This window comes from Diplotaxodon limnothrissa, linkage group LG20, assembly GCF_057381915.1.
Source record: "Diplotaxodon limnothrissa isolate DT_005_m linkage group LG20, D_limnothrissa_male_GT1.1, whole genome shotgun sequence".
Lineage (NCBI taxonomy): Eukaryota > Metazoa > Chordata > Actinopteri > Cichliformes > Cichlidae > Diplotaxodon > Diplotaxodon limnothrissa.
This window is the reverse complement of record NC_140615.1, coordinates 5,327,217-5,348,990: the sequence shown is the minus strand read 5'-3', so window position 1 is coordinate 5,348,990 and position 21,774 is coordinate 5,327,217. Positions and strand designations below refer to the sequence as shown.

General features: G+C 40.7%; 2 protein-coding genes across 3 annotated transcripts; both read left to right on the top strand.

The window, feature by feature from the left end:
- The first annotated feature begins 1,283 nt into the window (after nucleotides 1–1,283).
- Nucleotides 1,284–17,320, top strand: ahcyl1 (adenosylhomocysteinase-like 1). 2 transcript variants are annotated; one of them, XM_085345652.1, is made up of 17 exons: nucleotides 1,284–1,747; nucleotides 9,484–9,598; nucleotides 9,870–10,013; nucleotides 10,693–10,793; nucleotides 10,903–11,005; nucleotides 11,266–11,360; nucleotides 11,460–11,566; nucleotides 12,907–13,023; nucleotides 13,124–13,187; nucleotides 13,285–13,373; nucleotides 13,515–13,585; nucleotides 13,885–13,979; nucleotides 15,855–15,953; nucleotides 16,085–16,153; nucleotides 16,309–16,387; nucleotides 16,918–17,038; nucleotides 17,150–17,320. In XM_085345652.1, exons 1-17 carry the CDS (start codon nucleotides 1,556–1,558, stop codon nucleotides 17,154–17,156), a joined length of 1,668 nt encoding a protein of 555 aa, XP_085201778.1. In that variant the 5' UTR covers nucleotides 1,284–1,555; the 3' UTR covers nucleotides 17,157–17,320. The 2 variants fall into 2 exon arrangements, with proteins under 2 accessions (XP_085201778.1, XP_085201779.1); XM_085345653.1 differs by lacking the exon at nucleotides 17,150–17,320 and having other exon boundaries at nucleotides 16,918–17,042.
- Nucleotides 17,321–18,729: 1,409 nt separating this feature from the next.
- On the top strand, nucleotides 18,730–21,437 carry hspa1b (heat shock protein family A (Hsp70) member 1B). Its single transcript, XM_085344234.1, has 2 exons — nucleotides 18,730–18,811; nucleotides 19,332–21,437. Exon 2 carries the CDS (start codon nucleotides 19,350–19,352, stop codon nucleotides 21,267–21,269), a length of 1,920 nt encoding a protein of 639 aa, XP_085200360.1. The 5' UTR covers nucleotides 18,730–18,811; nucleotides 19,332–19,349; the 3' UTR covers nucleotides 21,270–21,437.
- The last annotated feature ends 337 nt before the right edge of the window (nucleotides 21,438–21,774 follow it).

Sequence of the window (21,774 nt, the reverse complement as noted above, 5' to 3'; positions counted from 1 at the left end):
TATGATTGATTGATGCACACTGGCCCACTAGAGACAACAGAGACCTGCTGATATAGACCTTGTATAGAAATGCAATCAAAAGAGAGCCTTTGGGTCTTGGGGTCAAGGAAGAACGAAAGGACACCTACAGAAAGAAACTGGAAACCCACTCCAGCAGAACAATACCAGTGATGTGTAGAGTGGAATGGGGGAAATAACTAGGTTTAAGGTGACAGAAAGACAAACTGGGCCAAATGGAGAGAGCAAACGAGTTTAACGTTTTTTTTCAACAGGTTTAGTTCACACTAAGCTGCTGCTACCTACAAATCCTGGAGTCCACACCTGCTCTGTCTTAGTGATTTGCCCTTCTTTTCCCCAATTGAACTCCATGGATCAGATTCCTCCATATTTGATTAACACCCTCTGCTTGACTGTGACATCTGGCCAGGTAAGGAGACAGCTGGAGAAACTGCAACAGGGCAAGGCATCAGAGCTAGCCATCTGTCTGTGATCCTGCGTAACATTTATAATACGAAACAGGAGATGGTAAAGAAAACATCCTGTCTGGTTGGCTGCCCTCATTTCACATTAATATGATGAATGTGCTGGGGAGACTAGACTCATCCCACCTGAGAAGGCTGGTGAAAATAACTCTTGACCCATATAAAGAATTTCAGAAATATAGGATATATAAGGCCTTTATTATCTTATTACCTTTGAAATTGCAAATACAGAATTCTGGTCCTGCTGCAGTCTTAAAGAATTTTAAATTCAGTTAATTATCTTATTCAGTAAGGCAGCTGAAACAAAGTAGTCATGCGTAGTCGTGTACATTTAGCCGGAGGTTGACTTTAGTTCCCCTTTTCCCTGAACAGGACCTCCCAGGTAAAGCATCGCGATTAGCAAACTCTGCCAATCAGGGGCTGTAGCTTGCGGACGCTGGTCCCCGATCAGCCAATCATTAAAAAGTGGGCGGGACTTGTGTTAAGAGCGCTACGCTGATTAACAGGGGGCTGTATAACAGTCAAGTGTAGCACTAAGCATAAAAAACAGAGCAAAAGAAAAAAACTGCAGTGCTGAACATCTGACATTTTAGTCTCACAAATGACGAATAAATTATGTAATTTATTTCCTTATGGGTAGCGAGGCCTCAGCCGTTACACATTCAGCAGTCACTTTCCTGTCCACTGGAGCTAACTGGCTTATCACCGCCTACACACTGCCCACTGGTTTGTCTGACAGCCTCAACAAAACGCCCCCTCCCTCCCTCACCTTGGGAGATGTTGCCGTCTGTGGATGACAGCAGACCTGCAGGACCGAAGCAAGTGGCCGTGCGAGTCTTTTAGAAAGTAGATAAGGGAGAAAAAAAGCGTCATATCTAGTGAAGTGGGCTACTTTGTTAGCTTTGCTCCGTGGTGTAGTGCTTCAGCGTCGGTTCGGTCATTTTTAAGCCACGAAGCTTTAGCCAAGAGAGCAAGAAGGCGAAGCTAAGGGTATTAGTTTCAACTCAATCCAGAACCGGCTTTTGTTCCCCCCCTCTCCTCTCCAGTAACAGTATCGATATCACTCGGATGCAATGACAGACACAGTTGTGGACAGCAAGACGGAGGTTAAACAGGGCACGAAATATGTCAAGGAGACCGAAAACGTTGCGGAAAAATATTCCGTGTTGACTGTCAGCAAAAACAGCAGTGATGTGAATATGAACGTTGGAGAAATGACTTCCGCAGCGTTCACCGCAGTCCCCACACTGAAATCCGTCAAGAAGGTAAGAAACGTGATGCTCCCAGCAGTCACTGCCATTGGGCACAGACACAGTAAGGAGGGGATTTCACGTTGGTACGCATCGTGCTGCAGTGAAGTCCAAGTGTAGGCAATGTAATGTACTGTGTTGATGTATTGTTAATAAGGTGCAGTGTGAATGTCTGCTCCAAAGTTGTCATTGGGAATTTTGTTGGAGCTTTAATGCATTCTTGAATGATGGACACTCCATCCCAATGTGAGGTGGGAAGTGCAAAAATAATCTTAAACATTTAAAGTACCCATATTCATGTATCTTAGAAGCCAGCTATTAAGGAAAGCTTTGCTAACTGTCTCATATGTAGTGTTACTCTAATAATACCTTCTACTGTGTTATTACTGGGGTAAGAACATATAATTTTAAAGACAAGATGATTGTTAAAATCTGTCTTCAAGTTGCCTTCCCGTCTGTTTAAAGCACAATGTCAACATTATGCCAGCAGGCAGGAAACAACTAAAAGCCAAGCTGAGCTCTTAAACCTCTGATTTAAGACCTCAGCAAAGTGCAGAACTACTGTGTGAGGGCTAACGCAACTGAGTCTGTGGGGTCCCCCAGTTGAGTAGGGGGTATTTAATCAGGTGTACCCTTGTGTTGTGGGGAAAAAAAATAAATCCACCATAAACTGTAGTTTACAGTTACAGAACCTTGAGATTTGCAAATGTGTAATAACATGTGAACTGAACCTAAACTTTTATCACATTAATGTGTAGTGAGCTCTATATCTGTCTTTAATTAGTTCTCATGTGCAGGTAATGAGGACATCATCAGTGTTAGTTGGAGGAAAGGCATCATGAACATGCAAAAGCAGCACAGGGTGCACCTGTGAGAAGAACCTGTGAATGTTAAGTTTCTTGCGTGTTATATAATCTGAGAAAACAGCAAAAATCCACATGAGGTGGCTCTTCACAGCATCTGGTACCGGCTAGTGGATAATCATGGAACTCCTGATTAGAGGCTTCTTTGTCTGTTTCTCAGAACAAACCTGCTCAAATCTCTGCAGACTCTTCTACCAGGGAAGTTTTTCTGATCATATGAGACTGTGTCACAGAGTGGTGATTAAGCCCTCTGGAACTTTTTAGTTATAATGTCTGGCAACTGTGTTAGTAATATCAGATATATTTCAGTTCCTCAAGGTGACCTCTGACTTCTAATACCCATGGTTCTTTGGGGGTGACTTTGCCTGTGTTTGACACCTATTTTTATGATTCACACATCTGTGTTATGACCTAATGTTAGCTGCTTTGCACTTTTAAATACTCGCATATACACTTATCAGTCATAACATTACGACCACTTGCCGAATATTGTATTGGTCCCCCTTTTGCTGCTGACCCACTGAGACATGGACTCCACTAGACCCCTAGAAGGTGTGCTGTGATCTCTGGCACTAAGATATTAGCAGCAGATCCTTTAAGTCCTGTAAGATGTGAGTTGGGGCCTCCATGGATCAGCCTTTTTTGTCCAGCACATTCCACAGATGCTCAATTGGATTGAGATCTGAGGAATTTGGAGGCCAAGTCAAGATGTCAAAATTGTTGTGGTCCTCAAACTATTTGTGGCAGGGTGCATTATCCTGCTGAAAGAGGCCTTCAGGGAATACTGTTTCCATGAAAGGGTGTACATTATCTGCAACAATGCTTCGGTGGTATATCTCAAGGTAACATCCATGTGGATGGCAGGACCCAAGGTTTCCCAGCAGAACATTGCCAGCGTAGGGCTGGTTTGCTCTCCTCCCCTAGTGCATCCTGGTGCCAGGTGTTCCCCAGATAAGTGCACCCTGCCATCCATGTGGTATGAAAGAAAATTATACCACATAGAAAATTATTCATCTGATGCTCATGTGCCCATTGTTGGTGCATTTGGGGGTACAGGGGTTCAGCATGGACACCCTGACTGGTCTGCAGCTATGCAGCCCTATAAACAACAACCTGCAATGCTCTGTGTACTCTGACACCTTTCTGTCAGAAAAATCTTCATCAGTTTGAGCTACAGTAGTTCATCTGTTGGATTGGACACACAGGCCAGCCTTCACCCCCCACATGCCTCATTGAGCCTTGCCCTCCAATGACCTTGTCGCTGCTTTGCCACTTTTCTTTCCTTGGACCAGTTTTGATAGATACTGAACACTGCAGACAGGGAACACCCCACAACAGCTGCAGTTTTGGAGATGCTCTGAAACGGTTGTTTACCCTTCATAATGTTCCTTGTCAAACTCGCTCAAATCCTTACACAAAATGTTCAATAGCTCCCTGATATATTCCACCCACTAACAGGTGCCATGATGAAGAGATATTCATCATATTCATCCTAATATTAAGCCTGATTAGATTTAGATATACCTTGCTACTACCAGGTTGGATACCCCTTTGCCTTCAGACCTATCTTAAGTCTGGCATAGATTCAGCAAGGTGCTAGTTCATATTTATCATGTATAGCATCACACAGTTACTGCAGATTTGTTGAATGCACACCTATAATGTGAATCTCCCCCGTTCCACATTCCAAAGGAGCTCTATTGGATTGAGATTTGGTGACTGTGGAGCCCATTTGAGTGCACTGAACTCACTGTGAAGCCAGTTTGAGATGATTTGAGCTTTGTGAAATGGTGTGTTGTACTGATGGATGAACCCATTAGAAGATGATTACACTGTATTATAAATGGGATGGACATTACTCAGGCAGTCTGTGACATTTAGACGATGTGTTCAAAGTGTGCTAAGAAATCTCCCCACATCACCGATGTGAATTGTTTTGAACTTTAGCATGTATTATTAGCCACATGTATTTGCCTAAATTCACTAACTTGCTGCCATGTGATTGGCTGATTAGATATTTGTGCATAACAGGTGCATGAAATGAAAATATCGGCTCATATGTGTTTTAACAAAGAGTATTTCAGCACTCAGGAGTAAACTTACTTCATGCCACCTCAAAAACACAAATGCACAAGTGGTCTCGAGTTCTGTCTTATTACGTAATCAGGGTTGAGCTTACTTTTTTTGTATGATGCCTTAAAGATCCACTTATTAGAATTCTGTAAGGCTCATCAAAAAACAGTGTTCAGACTGAAACATCTGACTTACCTTGTTAAAGGAACAGTAGGTTTTTCTCGCCCTTAAACTCACTCATAAGTAAGCTACAAGCAATGTATCATTACGCAGTGTGGAAAAATTGCACTAGGTATGTTTGTTATTCCTGTCATCTTGTCTTTGTGGCTGGATTTGTGAATTGAGTAAGTTTAACCAAAGTGTGTTTATAATAATTGATAAATAACTGAATAATAAAAACACCTGTTTTCTCAACATCGTAGATTTCAAGCTGCTAGCTCACAGAATGCAATAATGTGTGGACTGTGAGCCGCCTCAGGGTGCCTGATGAGAACATATTGGATTGTAGGAATGTGAACTGTGCTTATGAAAACAAAGCACTGTGTTATGAATAAATGTGAGAGCCCGGTGTCAAACTGAGCAGTCTGTTTGCTTAAAAAAAAAAGAAGAATGATTAAAGAAATTACTGTAAATGACTGGAAAGAGTGTCAATCTGATTGAAATCACAATAAATGACATATTGAAAAGAAGACTTAGAACTCAGCAGAACTACTACATTGAAAGGTGACGTGAGTAAACAAAGTCAATGCTACAAATTAAAAACGAGTGAGTTAGCGTGAGGGCAGATGAGTCAGAGAACACCAATCCTCTGCCTCCTCTCTCTCTGAATCCATCTAATGGTTATGTAATACGCCCCCTGGGAATGGGACTTGCTCACCGTGAATCTGTTCATGCATCATCATATTTATCTGATTCCTGTGGGCTGCTTTGTAGGATCTGAAATGTGATGATACCTTAGCTTCACTATCTCATCCTGCGTGTCTGCCAACATTATGGAAGAGATTCATGAAGGTCAAACATAACTTTTCCGCTCCTGGTAAGTGGTAACGAAGACTGGAAAATGTAGTGTGGTAAAACAGCACAGCAAAGAAAATGGGTAAAGTTAAAGGTGAAGCAGGGGCTCAAGCAGGGATGATTTGGGTTGCCCTGCTGCCAGAATCGGATACAGAGACCTTCACATTCATCTCTAAAGACACAGACATGAGTGTGCTTTGAAAAAATGTAAAGATAAAATGTACCAGGTACATTCTGTGTTACATGTGTAAACTTACAGTCATTTCCAGTGAAGGAAAAGTCATCATGAGGTTAAAAATAAAGCACATTCAGTAGTTTTACCATTTTCTATGTTCTAGGTTTTGCCCTTGGCATTCACTAAGTACAGTACAGGTACAGTTTAATTACAGTATTTGTTATCAGGAGTTTGGATTTCTTAATAAACAGTGCAGTAAGATAATCCAGGGGAAAAACAACTTGACAGTAAGATTAGGATTCTGAACTGCTTTAGGACTTATGCTCTTTACTTATGTAAAGGTTGGATAGTCTTGGAGAAAGGATTAGTAGAGTTGTATTTTTTTCACAACACTGTAATCGGTCATGCATGTGTTGATCTAAACAGGTGCCTTTGCGCACCAAACGAAGTACCCTGATTTGAAAACTGCAACTGGACTTCACTCCTTTGAGTGTGTCACTGCACCATTTTTACTTATATAAATATTGCAGGCCACATGTCTTTGAACCTGTTTTAATCACTGTGAGTAGTCTGTATACAAAGATCAGGTGATGTGGATAAGACTGTATGCCTTTTCCGCAGGGCAGTGATTTAGAGCACTAGCTGTGTCTGACTAAGTAGCTAGCGTCGCCTTATGTCAGGCCTACATTGAGCCCTTACAACACTGACTGAAAGTCACACTCCACAGCTTAAGTCTTTGACCTGGCCTGCTATCTAGGAGAGAAAGGGTATTTTTAGCTTTAGGGACTCCATGGGACACGTATTGATGCAGCAGAAGGCTAATGGAAACAGAGTTTAATTCCTTCTGTCAATCTCTGTTTACCTTAGTTGTGCAAATCAGGCGCATAGGTGTAAAATAAGAGCTGAGGCAAATTTGTTTATTACTTTGTGTGCACGTGATTTTGAAACGGTTCTCGTTCGTGCGCAACCTACATATATACCTGAATCTTTTTGCATGTGCTGCCTCAGCAATTAAAAACTCACCATAACATACAACCTGCAGATTTTAGCGTTAAGTTTTCAAGGGCATAACTGGAGAGACTAAAGAGAAAGAGAAGCTTGGTTGGAATAAACCCTCCCTTTCTCTTTAGGTCTTTCTCTCTCTCTCATTCTCTCTCCAGGTTGGCCATTAGAAATCATGATAATAGGTGGGAACCTCCCCCTGGCTCTGCCTGGGAGTGTTCTGGGATAATAGCATCAGGGACACCTAGTACTACTGCACAGAGGACACACAGCAACAGGCAGATAGGCTGGAAAACGGAAGAAACAATGGCACACAAGCATGGGCATGGGCATGGGAGAGAAAGGGTGAGTTGCTGCTAATGTATCACTGAGAACTTCTTCTAGATACTAGATAGCTCAAACACACAGGAGCCTTAGTATTTTTTGGCAGTCGCAGGTTTTTGTCTTCTTCCTGCAGTTAACAGAAACTTTTTTTTCCCCTTGAAACATAAATTTCAGTTTACCTGCAGGGAGTAGCGCAATTTTTCCTAGTAAACACCAAGGTTATTCACACAGGTTCCCCGTGTAGGCGTAGTGGAAACATAATGCTGTCTTCACCAACGCTGAGTAATTCATCATTAATTCGATTAGCCTCTTGATTTTGGTCTGAATATTGAGAAAGAACAATTCAGTAAAGCTCAAGAGACTGTGTGAAATGTCTGTTGAATCCTCAAGGCTGCAAAGTGATGCAAAGTAAACATAAAAGTACTCATGTTGACATATTTTGCGAACATATGAGATGGAGCACACTCACAGTTGTGAAAACAGAGACATGCAGAGCTCTCCTGAGCTTAGCCTGTCTCACAGGCTTCTTGAGTTTCTTTATACTGACACGGTAGGTTTCTGAAGCCCAGGTGTCACTGCTCATGGAAAGAGGCGTTGTGGGTTAAAATGCTGAGTAAATAAGGTTAGTTTTGACCACACATTTTAAGTTAATGAAGATCATTGTAATTAGGATAAAAGCAGAGAATTAAAGTTATGGTTATGTTGGGGTGTTTTCCCTAGTGATTGTGCATTATGCTGATGCTAGCCCATTCAATCAGCCTCAGCTTTTTGGGGGATTTTGTTGATGTGAAGTCATGTGTAGCTGTTGCATCCACCCGTAAAACGTTCTATCAGAACTAAATTTGTATGTATAAAGAAAATCTGTTAATTTGATTTTGTTCCAGTAATGCGTTATTACTCTTCATAATTGTTAAGAGTACGCTCTACCTGAAGGACATAGCTACAGGTTGATGTATGTGCAGTGTACACACACATACTCGAGTGTGATCTGACTCACTCTTGTTAATCTGGGATACATGTGTTCCCGGATTCTTCATCTGTGTGTTGTGTCAACTCTGTCAGTCTGCACTTGAGTTTGCAGTCCAAACACATGATATGAAGATTTAAATAGGAGACAGAGGGAATTCTGTGCATTGCCACAATTTATCACTGACTCATAGTAAATGTTTATGGTAGAGTTGTGTAAAGATCTATCCTTCTGAAATCCTCACTCCTCGACTGCATGACCATGAAGACTACGAAGAATTAAAAAGCTCAAGAAATAAGAATACCTTTGAATAGGTGTCATGAACTTTGGACATGGTCAAGTGAACAATTTTCTTGTAACATTTTTCATGGAAAAAAGTATTTTGTGCGTGGACACTAGGCATGCTTTTATGACATTATACAATGTTGTGATGTTAAACAGTGTTGTGAGGAAGACACGTGGCACAATATCATGGATGAGGTCACAGACTTTACACAAAGACACGGGTAGAAATTATTGGAAAGGCAGACAGTGATAGTACATAGTAATGTTTAGGTAACATTGCTTTTGTTGGTCCTTCCATGGAAGATAATGGTCATACTTACCAAGCTTGCTAAACTTGCAGTAGTTGTTTTTCTGTCATCATTAGGTTACAAAATTAAACAAAACAAAAAGGTACCAGAAATATTACCTATAATATAAGCACTGAGTAACTGAGCTGCCTGTGATGTTGGCCTAAACTGTGTCTTTCATACAGTCCTCTATTTACCGTTCTGTGACCAGTTAAAATCAGTTCTCCAGTGCTTTGGTTTAGAGATTCAACAGTTTAGACTTTAATCAAATGCCTGGCTAGAAAATAGCCACACTAGCTGTTTGGTGATCCAATTTATCTTTTTCCAGATCTTTCATCTTGGGCCCTTTGAAGGCTTGGATTGACACGATGAATCACAACCAACAATAACTGAAGCGCATGCATTTGAACAAAACATAAATCACAAGGGACCATCTAAAAATAAGCATCAGCACCCTTGTTCTTGATCCACCTGTGATTTCCTGTAACAAGCTGATTTATCTTTAGAAGGGATAATAACAGAAACAGGACAATGAATGCAAACATAAACTAATGAAGTGTGAAGGTACGGTGTAAGGTATAGTGTCATCACTTTTAAGATGTGAAACACGATGATACCTTGTCCTATTGACCTCCACTTGTCCCATTGACGTCCGATAAATCCATAGAGATAGAAGACTTCAAATATCAAATCGCTAAATAAATGGATTGTTTTGTTTTTTGATGTTTACACTGTGTGGCATTTTCCTTGGCTCTCTGTAGATTCAGTTTGCGAATGCAGAGGACAAACAGGAATTCAGCAAGTATCCGACCAAGGCAGGGCGCCGCTCGCTGTCACGGTCCATCTCGCAGTCCTCCACAGACAGCTACAGCTCAGGTACTTTCACTTTCATTGCTGAAAACTGAGCAATTACTTCAGTCATACATAAAACAAAACAAAACATTTTTTGTATGTTTTTGAAGTTCACTTAACAGTTCTTTGATTGAGTTATGTTTGCATGTCCACCTGGAAAAGCTATTCATATACATCACAAAAATACACACTGTAGCTCCAGCTTTTACACAATGCATTGAAAGCATAAATTTCACAACTGGCTCTTTTGTGTGCTTTACCACAAAAGTGACCTATTGTGTTCTCTATTTGTAAGCTGCATCCTACACTGACAGCTCCGATGATGAAACTTCTCCCCGGGACAAAGCCCAGGTCAACACCCACGGCAGCAGCGACTTCTGTGTGAAGAACATCAAACAAGCTGAATTTGGGCGCCGAGAAATTGAAATTGCAGAACAAGGTATGTATGCATCAGACCTCACTGGCGCATTGTGGACATTTCAAAGATGAAAGATTTTTACCTATGATTGTCTGTACTTTGATCATAACAGGTTAAAGTTTTCTTATGAAATCCTTTTTTCAAACAGGATGATGTAGTTTAAATTTAAAAGATGGCCACATATTGATTTTTATCGTGATGCAGGTGTGTAATAGGGTAGTTATGTAACTACCCTGTTACACACTATATGTATTCCTTCATTGTTCGTCATCTTTTATTAATTTAAAATATAGATTACCTGGTGTCTGTGGTTTATGACCCAAAGCTGGTGTTATTTGGAACATGATGATATTTCATTTGATCTTTTCTTCACAATTCAAAACACAATGGTGTGGTTTCTTTTGCTGTTTCTCTGTTCTTGTCTGCCTTTCTGCCTGTTTACATTATCCATGTGAGAGATAAGTAGGCGTAAGCGCCTGGCAAGTGTTGTTCAGCCTTAAAACCTGGGTTGCAACAGCTGTTGCTAACGTTGTTGTTCAGTTAGTACCCATTTTACAGCCATGTACTGCACATCCGCCTTCTAGGTATCGTTTGTTTTTGAATTCGAAAAGGTCTTTCCTTCTTATCTCGCCCAAAACAAAACCTGGCCTTTGTGTCCTCTCAGGTACCATTAACTGCTGCTTGATCTGTTCGTCCACAGACATGTCTGCCCTGATCTCCTTGAGGAAGAGAGCCCAGGGGGAGAAGCCACTGGCTGGGGCGAAGATAGTAGGCTGTACCCATATCACTGCTCAGACAGCAGTACGTCCGCTCATCCTACTCATCAGCGGTCCCTTTAATGTGACATCTTTTTCTCTTCTTATGTCTGTTACTTTTTTCTTTATCTTCATATTTCATTGGTCCTTCTCAGGTCCTGATTGAAACTCTGGTAGCACTTGGGGCCCAGTGTCGCTGGACTGCTTGTAACATTTACTCCACTCAAAATGAGGTGGCTGCTGCTCTTGCAGAGACGGGTAAGTATAATAAAGAAGCAAGAAGAGGCCTATTAACAATAGGGTGGAACAAAAAATATGTAATTCCAAATAACTATGTACTATCTAACATAAAATAAAGTATTTTTCTTTGCTTTATTGCTCATAAGGTTAGATGAACCCAAAGAAAGCTTAAAACTTAAGAGCACTTTGCACCTCTCCTTTCACTGTGTAATGTGCACTAATGTAGCTGTGGCTCATGCTGTCTTTGCCTGTAATTATGTGTGCTTTGTTTCCTGCAGGGGTACCTGTGTTTGCATGGAAGGGTGAATCAGAGGACGACTTCTGGTGGTGTATTGATCGCTGTGTCAACACTGAAGGCTGGCAGGCCAATATGGTATTACCTGGATAGTCATGTGATGAATGTAATGCCTGTCTTAATCTCTCGGTCTTTTCTGTGTGCACATCTTCCATGTTGACTTTTTCCCCCCCATAGATCCTGGATGATGGTGGAGACTTAACCCACTGGGTTTACAAGAAGTATCCCAGCGTCTTTAAAAAAGCCAGGGGCATTGTGGAGGAGAGTGTCACTGGTGTTCACAGGTCAGATGAGGTCGCAAATCTAGAGCTTTAGTGGAGTTTACATTTTATCTGCAGCACGTGCCTTTTTGTATTTTGAACTGCAATTTCTGTCTGGTAATTCTTTTTGGTTCACATTGGTTTCATTATAAAATATGTCAGTAAGACCCAGGCTGTATATTCTTTACAGCATAGACATGTGCGTATGGCAGCTTATTATGAATTATAAATAATTAAGCTTGTCGCAGTGTTTTTGAGCCATTTAATACTCATCAGCTCTTTGCAGATTCAGTACTGTATATACTGACAACAAAATATAAAAGTCAAACTAATGTAAATACTTAATAAATTAAAAGATAAAGGACAAATCATTGTGCTGTGACAAGTGCACTGGTTAGAACTTAAATTATCATTAATGGATATTTTTTTAAAATTTAAAAATTTTTCTAATTAGAATTTTATATCAGTTGTGTAAAACATTTTTAAAATGATCAAAATATATGCTAAACAAACTAACTATACTGCTATTAGCACTACAGTGGCAGTTACAGGATCTAATTACCTGAACATAACTGGGATGTACTGTTCAGCACGTAGCAGCCAACAAATACAAATAATTTGCAGCAGTGCTTTTCACACACGGATTTGACTTTTAGTGGAGTGTGTTTGGTACCTATGTCTTGAACACGACTCTACTTTAGAGTTTAAAATAAATCTAGAAACTATCCAACATAGTCATGCCCTCTGCGTTTTACTTTTTTTTAACTAAGCTGCTTTTAATCCTTTTTTTTTTTTTATTGGTATTTCCTTATTTTATTTTTTTGGAGATAGAGATGCACTAGAAGCAATTTAAGCTCTCAGTGAATACATTTCATGATGAATGACTTTGAATGAATGACTTTGTCAACAGAAATTGGACCTGTATCAAAGGCCATTATATAAGTCATATTCAGGTTTTTTTATGCACAGACTAATTTTTTGGTCATAGGTAAGGACAAATAAAAATCACCAGCACTGCTTTAAAATTATTTTCTGTTTAGTTTTGCTTATTGGAGTTTTATGTGCTCAAGCATAATGTTAGTTTTTGTGTAGCAAATGGTTTAAAATGACAGGAGAATGCATACATTTCTGTTAGTTTTACTGATCAGCTGTGATTAGATGATGGGAGAATATTTGAAAAGCATGGCAAAGCTCAAATGCTGGGCACAGCAACTGTATATGCAAAGCTCTCAGTGGACTTCATTAGCCAGATATTCTGCCAAGTGTAAGGTCACACAGAATTGCATCCACGTTTGTGTGGAAAGATTCACGTGTGTTCGGCCAGCATATATGCCTGAACATGTTTTCCCCATGTGTCCTTTCAGACTGTACCAGCTGTCTAAGGCTGGCAAGCTGTGTGTGCCCGCCATGAACGTGAACGACTCGGTTACCAAGCAGAAATTCGACAACCTTTACTGCTGCCGTGAATCTATCCTCGATGGGTGAGGAAAATTAATCACCAAGAAAGTTGCTGTTATGAGGTTTTGTTGTATTTGGAGCAATATGGTCACAATGATGTGTCGCTTTGGTTGTCTTTGCCAGCTTGAAGAGGACTACGGATATTATGTTTGGAGGCAAACAAGTGGTTGTGTGTGGGTATGGAGAGGTGAATCATTCTTTTATTAATTTTTTTTTTACCTTTAGATGGAATGACTTTAACAAGTCCAGCAGATCTTTTTAGTGCACTGTCTTGTGCTCTTTAGGTGGGGAAAGGCTGCTGCACTGCTCTCAAAGCTCTCGGAGCCATTGTGTGCATCACAGAGATTGACCCCATCTGTGCCCTGCAAGCATGGTGACTCACTGACTCTCACTATTTAGCATTGCTCACCTGTGCATTGCAAGCTACAAACAAGTGAATATTATCAGTGGATTTTTCCTTTCTTTCTTTCTTTTTTTTCTAATCTGGTCTTCTATAATATGCGTGTTCACACAGCATGGACGGTTTCCGAGTGGTCAAGCTGAGCGAGGTCATTCGGCAGATGGACGTGGTGATAACTTGCACTGGTACTGTACCCCATGCTGTAACATCCATTACTTCTGCTTTGATAATCACAACATTTTCAGCATGTGTCTTTTTAAATATTACAGTTAAGGGCTTTGGGTGAAAACCAAATTTTTTAAAGTCAAAATGCTCAGATGCTCTTTGGTTTTGTGTGTTGACAGCAATATGAACACCAGTACAGATATAGCTGTAACTCCACCGCTATAGCAGCAGCACAAGTTTAAATTTGATCTTCGTTGGCTTATTCTCTCTTCGGTGACTCTGTTAACAACACCTTACGTGTGTTTTTCTTCAAATACAGGCAACAAGAATGTCGTCACCAGAGAACAGCTTGACCGAATGAAGAATGGCTGCATCGTCTGCAATATGGGACACTCCAATACTGAGATTGATGTGGTAAACTTCAAACAAATAACCCCACAAATACCCAATGGATTTTAAAAGCTTCTTAAGCACGGTCACTTAGAATAAACAGTAGGGGAGCCTAAATAAGTGAAAGTGAAAGGTTAAGGTGTGAAAATTCAGGCACTAAATGACAAGTAAAACACAGAAAGGAGTCTGTAAACAAAAAAACATCCTGTTCTCTGTGTTGTTAAATTTTCAGTCAAAAATGAAATTTGAAAATGATCAAAAGTGACTTAATTTGTTTTTCCTCATTGAATTTCCTGTGGCTTGAATATCTCAATTTAAACATCCATAAGTAACATCTCTGTGTGCCCCTTTGATCCAAAACATACAGTAAAGATTGCAAGTTTGACTATGACACAGTTTTTGTAGTTTCGCCTCTGTTCACCATCACACGCAGGAAATGTATAAAAACTATTCTTTCAAATACGTCAACATTTTCAGAGGCTCAAAAATAATCTGACACACTGAAAAAATGTAAATATAATGATTTTTTAAATACTTGGATTCAAATCCTTTGGAGTCAATGACAGCCTGAAGTCTAGAACACATTAACATCACCAAATGTGTGTGTTTCTCATTTGACATGCTCTGCTAGGCCTTTACTGCAGCCACATTCAAGTTGCTGCTTGTTTGTGGGTCACTCTTAGGTTTTGTATTCAGTAACTGAACACAAAACTGGCTCTGCTGGTGAGTGACTTGGCCATTGAAGAATTTCCCATTTCTTTAAATTGAGAAACTCTTTGGTAGTTTTTGCAGCATTCTTTGGGACATTATCCATTTGCTCGATCAGTTTTGCAACATTTGGCTGAATCTGAGCAGAAAGTATATCCCTGTATATAATTAATCCTGCTACTTCTATCAATCACAACAACAAACATTAGTGACCCAGTTCCACTGGCAGGCAGCCATGCATACCCATCCCATAACACTGTTGCCACCATGTTCGAAGGTTAGTATGGTATGTTTTGGAATTATGAACTTTTTCTCTCCTTCTTCAGACTTTTCTTTTCCCATCATTCCGGTACGAGTTCATCTAGGTTTCATACATCCAAAGATGTTTTTCCAGAACTGTGCAGGCTCTTTTTAGATGTTTTCTGGCAAAGTCTAATCTGGTCTTCCTCATTCTCGAGTGTCACTAGTGGTTTGCACCTTGTTGTGAACACTGTATTTACATTCATAAAGGTGTTTCTTGATTGTAGATTTTGACAATAACACAGCTACCTCCTTGAGAGTGATGTTCACTTGGTTAGTTGTTTTCTGTAATCTCTCAGGCCTTTTGCTGTCACTGAGGTGGCCAGTGCATTCATTGAGACTGTTGATTTGGTGACTGCTGAAATATTTGCTCTTTCTCTGATGCCTTTGTTTAATTTTTTCAGCTTTCACCTTCTGCAACGAGCTCGAGTCAAGAGCATGAAAAGTTAACCAATAGAAGTTCAACACTAATAAAAAGGGAACAGTCCTCACATGACCACGAAATTGCTTGTCAACCAGTACTCCAAGTCCTTTTGATCCTCTGAAAATGGGCGACTGTGTATAAAAATGGCTGCAATTTCCTAAACAGTTAGTGTAATACTTTTGTTAAATCTCTTAAATTAAAGCTTAAAGCCTCCACCTTGTTCACATCTTGATTCTCTCTTTTTAGTTTTAAGATCTGCTGTGATGCAGAGTGTAGAGGTGCACAGAGGTAAAACTAGAAAAATTGTGTGATTGTATGAATGCTTATGGACTTGGCTGTACTTCTCAATTTTTGTGAATTCATTGGAAGAAGTTTCTAATTCAAGGAGTTCCACTATTCTTTGTTTACATGGTAACATAGCCACATGGAAATGTTCGCACAATGGTGTTTACGTCTTTTGTCCTCAGGCAAGCCTGCGCAGCCCCGAGCTGACCTGGGAGAGGGTTCGCTCTCAGGTCGACCACATCATCTGGCCTGATGGAAAGAGGGTCGTCCTGCTGGCAGAGGTAGCTTTCCTCACAAAACTGTCTTTTAAATTCTCAAAAATTTGTGTTTGTATCGCTCATAACTAGGTTGAAACAGGAGTTTGTTCAGCACTAAACAGTTTTGTCAGACATCTTGTATTTTTTTTTTCCAGGGTCGCCTCTTAAATCTGAGCTGCTCCACAGTGCCGACATTTGTGTTGTCTATCACTGCAACAACTCAGGTTAGTAATTTCTACTCTTCCTTTAGAGCCAGTGTCAGTAACTTCTTGGGCGAGTAAATAACAGTGTCCCTTCTTACTAAACTACCTGCAGTCTGCAGGCACATAGTTTCCTAGATTGTGACTCATGTAAACACTGTGTGCTCTGTGTTTTGTAGGCCCTGGCACTGATTGAGTTGTTTAATGCTCCAGAAGGACGTTACAAACAGGATGTGTATCTCCTTCCAAAGAAAATGGGTAAGAATCAGCCTTGTTTAAACTGAAACTGTGCTACTTTGGTAAATGGTAAATGGCCTGTATTTATATAGCGCTTTTACTAGTCCCTAAGGACCCCAAAGCGCTTTACATATCCAGTCATCCACCCATTCACACACACATTCACACACTGGTGATGGCAAGCTACATTGTAGCCACAGCCACCCTGGGGCGCACTGACAGAGGCGAGGCTGCCGGACACTGGCGCCACCGGGCCCTCTGACCACCACCAGTAGGCAACGGGTGAAGTGTCTTGCCCAAGGACACAACGACCGAGACTGTCCGAGCCGGGGCTCGAACCGGCAACCTTCCGATTACAAGGCGAACTCCTAACTCTTGAGCCACGATCGCCCCATCATCATATAGAAATGATAAGCAGTATGCAAGTGTGGATCACAATAGTTGTGAAGTCTAATTAGTTTTTACTGTTTCTCTGAAAGGCTGCTCATTGTTGCCACCCTGTGGCTTCACTAAAAAGATCACATCACACACATTTTGTCTCTTTCCCCCAGACGAGTATGTGGCCAGTTTGCACCTACCCAACTTTGATGCCCACCTGACAGAGCTGACTGACGAGCAGGCCAAATACATGGGCCTCAACAAGAATGGCCCTTTCAAACCTAATTATTACCGGTAGGTGCTCCTGCCTTTTTCTGCTTCTATTATCACGCACCAGTCCATATTTTCACTTTTTAAACTGGTATTTAATTAAACTCTCTTTTTGTTTTGTTTTTTTCTCTACAGGTATTAATGAGAATGCCCGATCCTCAACGCACAGTTACCCTGCAACAAACAGAGATATCTATTTTATTTTCTAAATAGCTACAGAATGGAGGAATTATTTTACTTATGCTGAATGTAACTTATTAAAAGCACCTCAGAAGTAGAGTTAAATGATAAAAAAGGACGAGTTAAGGCATGTAGAAAACATATAACCAACTAACATTTTACACGTCTTGTCAGGTGTTTAAACAAAAGCCTACTTGCATGCTATGATGTATGTGCACGTATTTAGTTGCTTCAGATTATGTTACTAGATCACAGAGTTGCTGATTTGTTTACCCCATTTACGCACAGTGCCAAATGATGGCCGTAAGAATGAAACAGAGGATACCTTTTCGATTTTGTCTACCGTGACATTAAGATTTGCCAGGTACATTCCATGAGCCAGAGTTTAGGCTGAGCCAAAACAAACTCTGTGTTACAACTTAGATTATTTTAGAAATGTTTGTTTTTATATATACGTCAAATAATCTGTTTCAATGGTATCTGCATACATGCCCTAAAAGGTAACATCCAGTCATCCTTTATTATAGCAGTGATGATGATGAACTGTTGCCTGTTACATAAACAAAATGATGAAGTCTTGTTTATTCACGTCTTGTGATCAAGTAATGTCGTTTTGCTAATGACAGATTAAGATGTTGTTTTATGTCTGGGTGTGGAGCAGCTGATGTCTTTCCTAAAAAGGCAGTTGGAGAAGATTTACAGAGAGCTGGTAAAACACTTTTTGACTGCTTTATCTTCCCTCATTTCATCCCAAGTTTCCATTTGCTCACTTTAATTCCAGACGCCTCACTGAAGAGTTTTTCTGACTGGATAGTACCTTTGAGGCCATGATATGAATGTGCCTTTTAAATGATTTATAACAACATAATACTAGCGCTGAGCTTAATTATATGAACCATTCCTTTTTGTAAAACTGCATTTATTAGAAGTACATTAACTGTCTTCCTTCCACTGCTTCTGGTTGTAAGTATAACTATAATGTATGAGCTGTGTGTTGGCAAAATATATATATATATATTAGACTTTATGTCAGGCATATGATTGTAGTCGTCTTAATTTGATCCAACAAGATCACTTTAATATTTCATGTGATCAAAATGACATAAGTGTATACTATCTATGTAAACGATTGCATTAAATCAGCAATAAAGCGAGTCTTTTTACCATGACAAACTGAGAACAGAAAATGAAGGAGAGGCCTTTTGTGAGTCCCTGGCTCAGTAGGTAAATATTTTGGGGATAAAACTGACATTCATGGGTGCTCACACTTCAACATAACACATCACAATTCCTAAATGTGCCTTACTGCCACATTCTCCACATTGTATCCCTCTGAGTCGGCCCTGCTGGCTGAGGGTCAGATTGCCGTCTCACTCTGGAATATTCACCGGCCCTCGAGCACCGAGCCAGCTGCATTAGTTTCTAATATTAACACTTCAGTCATTGAGGAGGAGGGGGCGGGAGCATTCTGGAAACCTGGTTGTAACTATATAAGCAAGGAGCCCCAGCCAGTCTAGGTATGAACTCCAGAAGAAACAGAGGCAAAAGCTGACACGAAGGAAACATCCCCAGGATATCCTTCTGAACTTCTGAGCACCAGAGAGTGCACCACTGAAAGTAAGTAGCAACACTGATTGGATAAAGTTTAGACTGTAGAGACAGTGAGGACTTCTTTGTGTGGGTGTCTTACTCTAATTCACTCATTTCCTAAAAAAACCCAGAACTTTAACAGTTATGTGCAACAGTGTAACAGTTATACTTGATATTAAGTCTTTACTTATGAAGGATAGTCTCTAAGTCCTAGTCTGAATGTTTATTTATTTAAATATTAAAATAAGGCTACATATGAATAACCAGATACCGATCTATAGTTCGCTTATTTTTTTTAAGTGAAGCATTTAGATTCACTGGTCTTGTGAATTCTAGCCCTCACCACTGTAAAACTACTACCTAGCAATTAGCTTTAACGACTACACAGACAGTGTGCTCTTAATTCTAAGTGCAGCTCCCTGATTTGGGTGTGACAAGTGCTCAAACTTTATGTTAGTATCATTGGAATAAACATATTATTAATACTGAAAACTATCAAAAACAAGACTTTATCCATTTAAATGCAATGTCTTCTAAATCTGTCTAGGTACTAGGAACCGGCGAAATGTCTGCACCAAAGGGAGTATCCATTGGCATTGATCTGGGCACCACCTATTCTTGTGTTGGGGTTTTCCAGCATGGCAAAGTTGAGATCATTGCCAACGATCAGGGCAATAGAACCACTCCAAGCTATGTGGCTTTTACCGACACAGAAAGGCTTATTGGAGATGCTGCCAAGAACCAAGTTGCAATGAACCCCAATAACACAATCTTTGATGCCAAACGGCTGATTGGAAGAAAGTTTAATGACCCAGTCGTACAGTCCGACATGAAGCTCTGGCCTTTCAAGGTGATTGACGATAATGGAAAGCCCAAAGTCCAGGTGGAATACAAAGGGGAGACCAAGGCATTCTATCCTGAGGAAATTTCCTCCATGGTCCTGGTTAAAATGAAGGAGATAGCTGAGGCCTACCTGGGACAAAGGGTGTCAAACGCAGTCATCACAGTGCCAGCTTATTTCAACGACTCCCAGAGACAAGCTACCAAGGATGCTGGGGTGATCTCTGGACTAAATGTTCTGAGGATCATTAATGAGCCCACAGCAGCAGCCATTGCATATGGCCTGGATAAAGGCAAAACAGGAGAACGCAATGTGCTGATCTTTGATCTTGGCGGAGGCACCTTTGATGTGTCTATTCTGACCATTGAAGCTGGCATCTTTGAGGTCAAAGCCACTTCAGGAGACACACACCTTGGTGGGGAGGACTTTGACAACCAAATGGTCAAGCACTTTGTAGAGGAATTTAAAAGAAAACATAAGAAGGACATTAGCCAGAATAAGAGAGCAGTGAGGAGATTGCGTACAGCTTGTGAGAGGGCAAAGAGGATCTTATCCTCCAGCACTCAGGCAAGCATTGAGATCGACTCTCTCTTTGAGGGAATTGATTTTTACACCTCCATCACAAGGGCACGTTTTGAGGAGCTCAACTCAGATCTTTTCAGGGGAACACTTGGCCCAGTTGAGAAAGCCCTGCAGGATGCCAAGCTGGATAAATCCAGGATTCATGAAATTGTCCTGGTTGGTGGCTCCACAAGAATTCCCAAAATCCAGAAGCTCTTACAGGACTTCTTTAATGGCAAAGACCTGAACAAGAGCATTAACCCAGATGAAGCTGTAGCCTACGGTGCAGCAGTCCAAGCAGCCATCCTCATGGGCGACACCTCAGAGAATGTCCAAGATCTGCTGCTGCTGGATGTCGCTCCCCTGTCTCTGGGCATTGAAACCGCAGGCGGTGTTATGACACCTCTGATAAAGCGAAACACCACAATCCCCACAAAGCAGACTCAGATCTTCTCCACATACTCAGATAACCAGCCAGGTGTATTGATTCAGGTATTTGAAGGCGAGAGAGCCATGACCAAATGCAACAACCTTCTGGGCAAATTTGACCTCACAGGTATCCCTCCAGCTCCCCGAGGTGTTCCACAGATAGAGGTAACATTTGACATTGATGCCAACGGCATTCTAAATGTATCCGCCGTGGACAAAAGCACCGGCAAAGAAAACAAAATCACCATCACCAATGACAAGGGCCGCCTCAGCAAAGAAGAGATCGAGCGGATGGTGCAGGATGCTGAGAAGTACAAGGATGATGATGACATTCAGAGAGACAAGGTTGCAGCAAAGAACACGCTGGAGTCCTATGCCTACCAGATGAAGAGCAGTGTTGAGGATGAGAGTCTGAAAGGTAAAATTAGCGAAGAGGATAAAAAGATGGTCATTGACAAGTGCAACCAGACGATTTCCTGGCTGGAGAACAACCAGCTTGCAGAGAAAGATGAGTATGAGCACCAGCAGAATGAACTCGAGAAGGTGTGCAGACCAGTTGTGACAAAGTTGTACCAGGGAGCAACACCATCAGGAAGCTGCGGCGGCCAGGCAGGAGGAACCTCCCAGGGCCCTACTATTGAAGAAGTGGACTAAAGCTATTCACCTCAGCATATCACACTCATGGGAAAATTTATGACTGCGGTTTAGTAAAAATAAATGATTTCAATGTTGTTTCCTTTTCTACAATAAATTCTATAAAAGCACATCTCTCTTCATTATTGTTTGTGATAAATATTTTTTTGAACATGGAATAAAAGAATAATAAAAAAGAAACAAGCGCTAACCTTTTTAACTGATGCACATGATCAAAAGTGTTTATAATTTTGAGAATGGCCTCTCTTTAAAACCATGTACCAATGAGAGTACCAAGAGTTTATGATAGAAAATTCAGACTTTGATGAATTTGGACATGGAATTCATAAAGGTACTCAATAAGTATTTTTGTTAAAGATGGTTGACAAACCTTATTCAGACATTGTTTCACATTTCTTTTTCCCTATTCAAGCTGTACTTAAAAAGTAATATACAGGATAGTCATTCTAGGACAGACTTGTGAGGAGCTTTATAGACAAAAGGCAAGTTCTCATCTTTAAAGGTA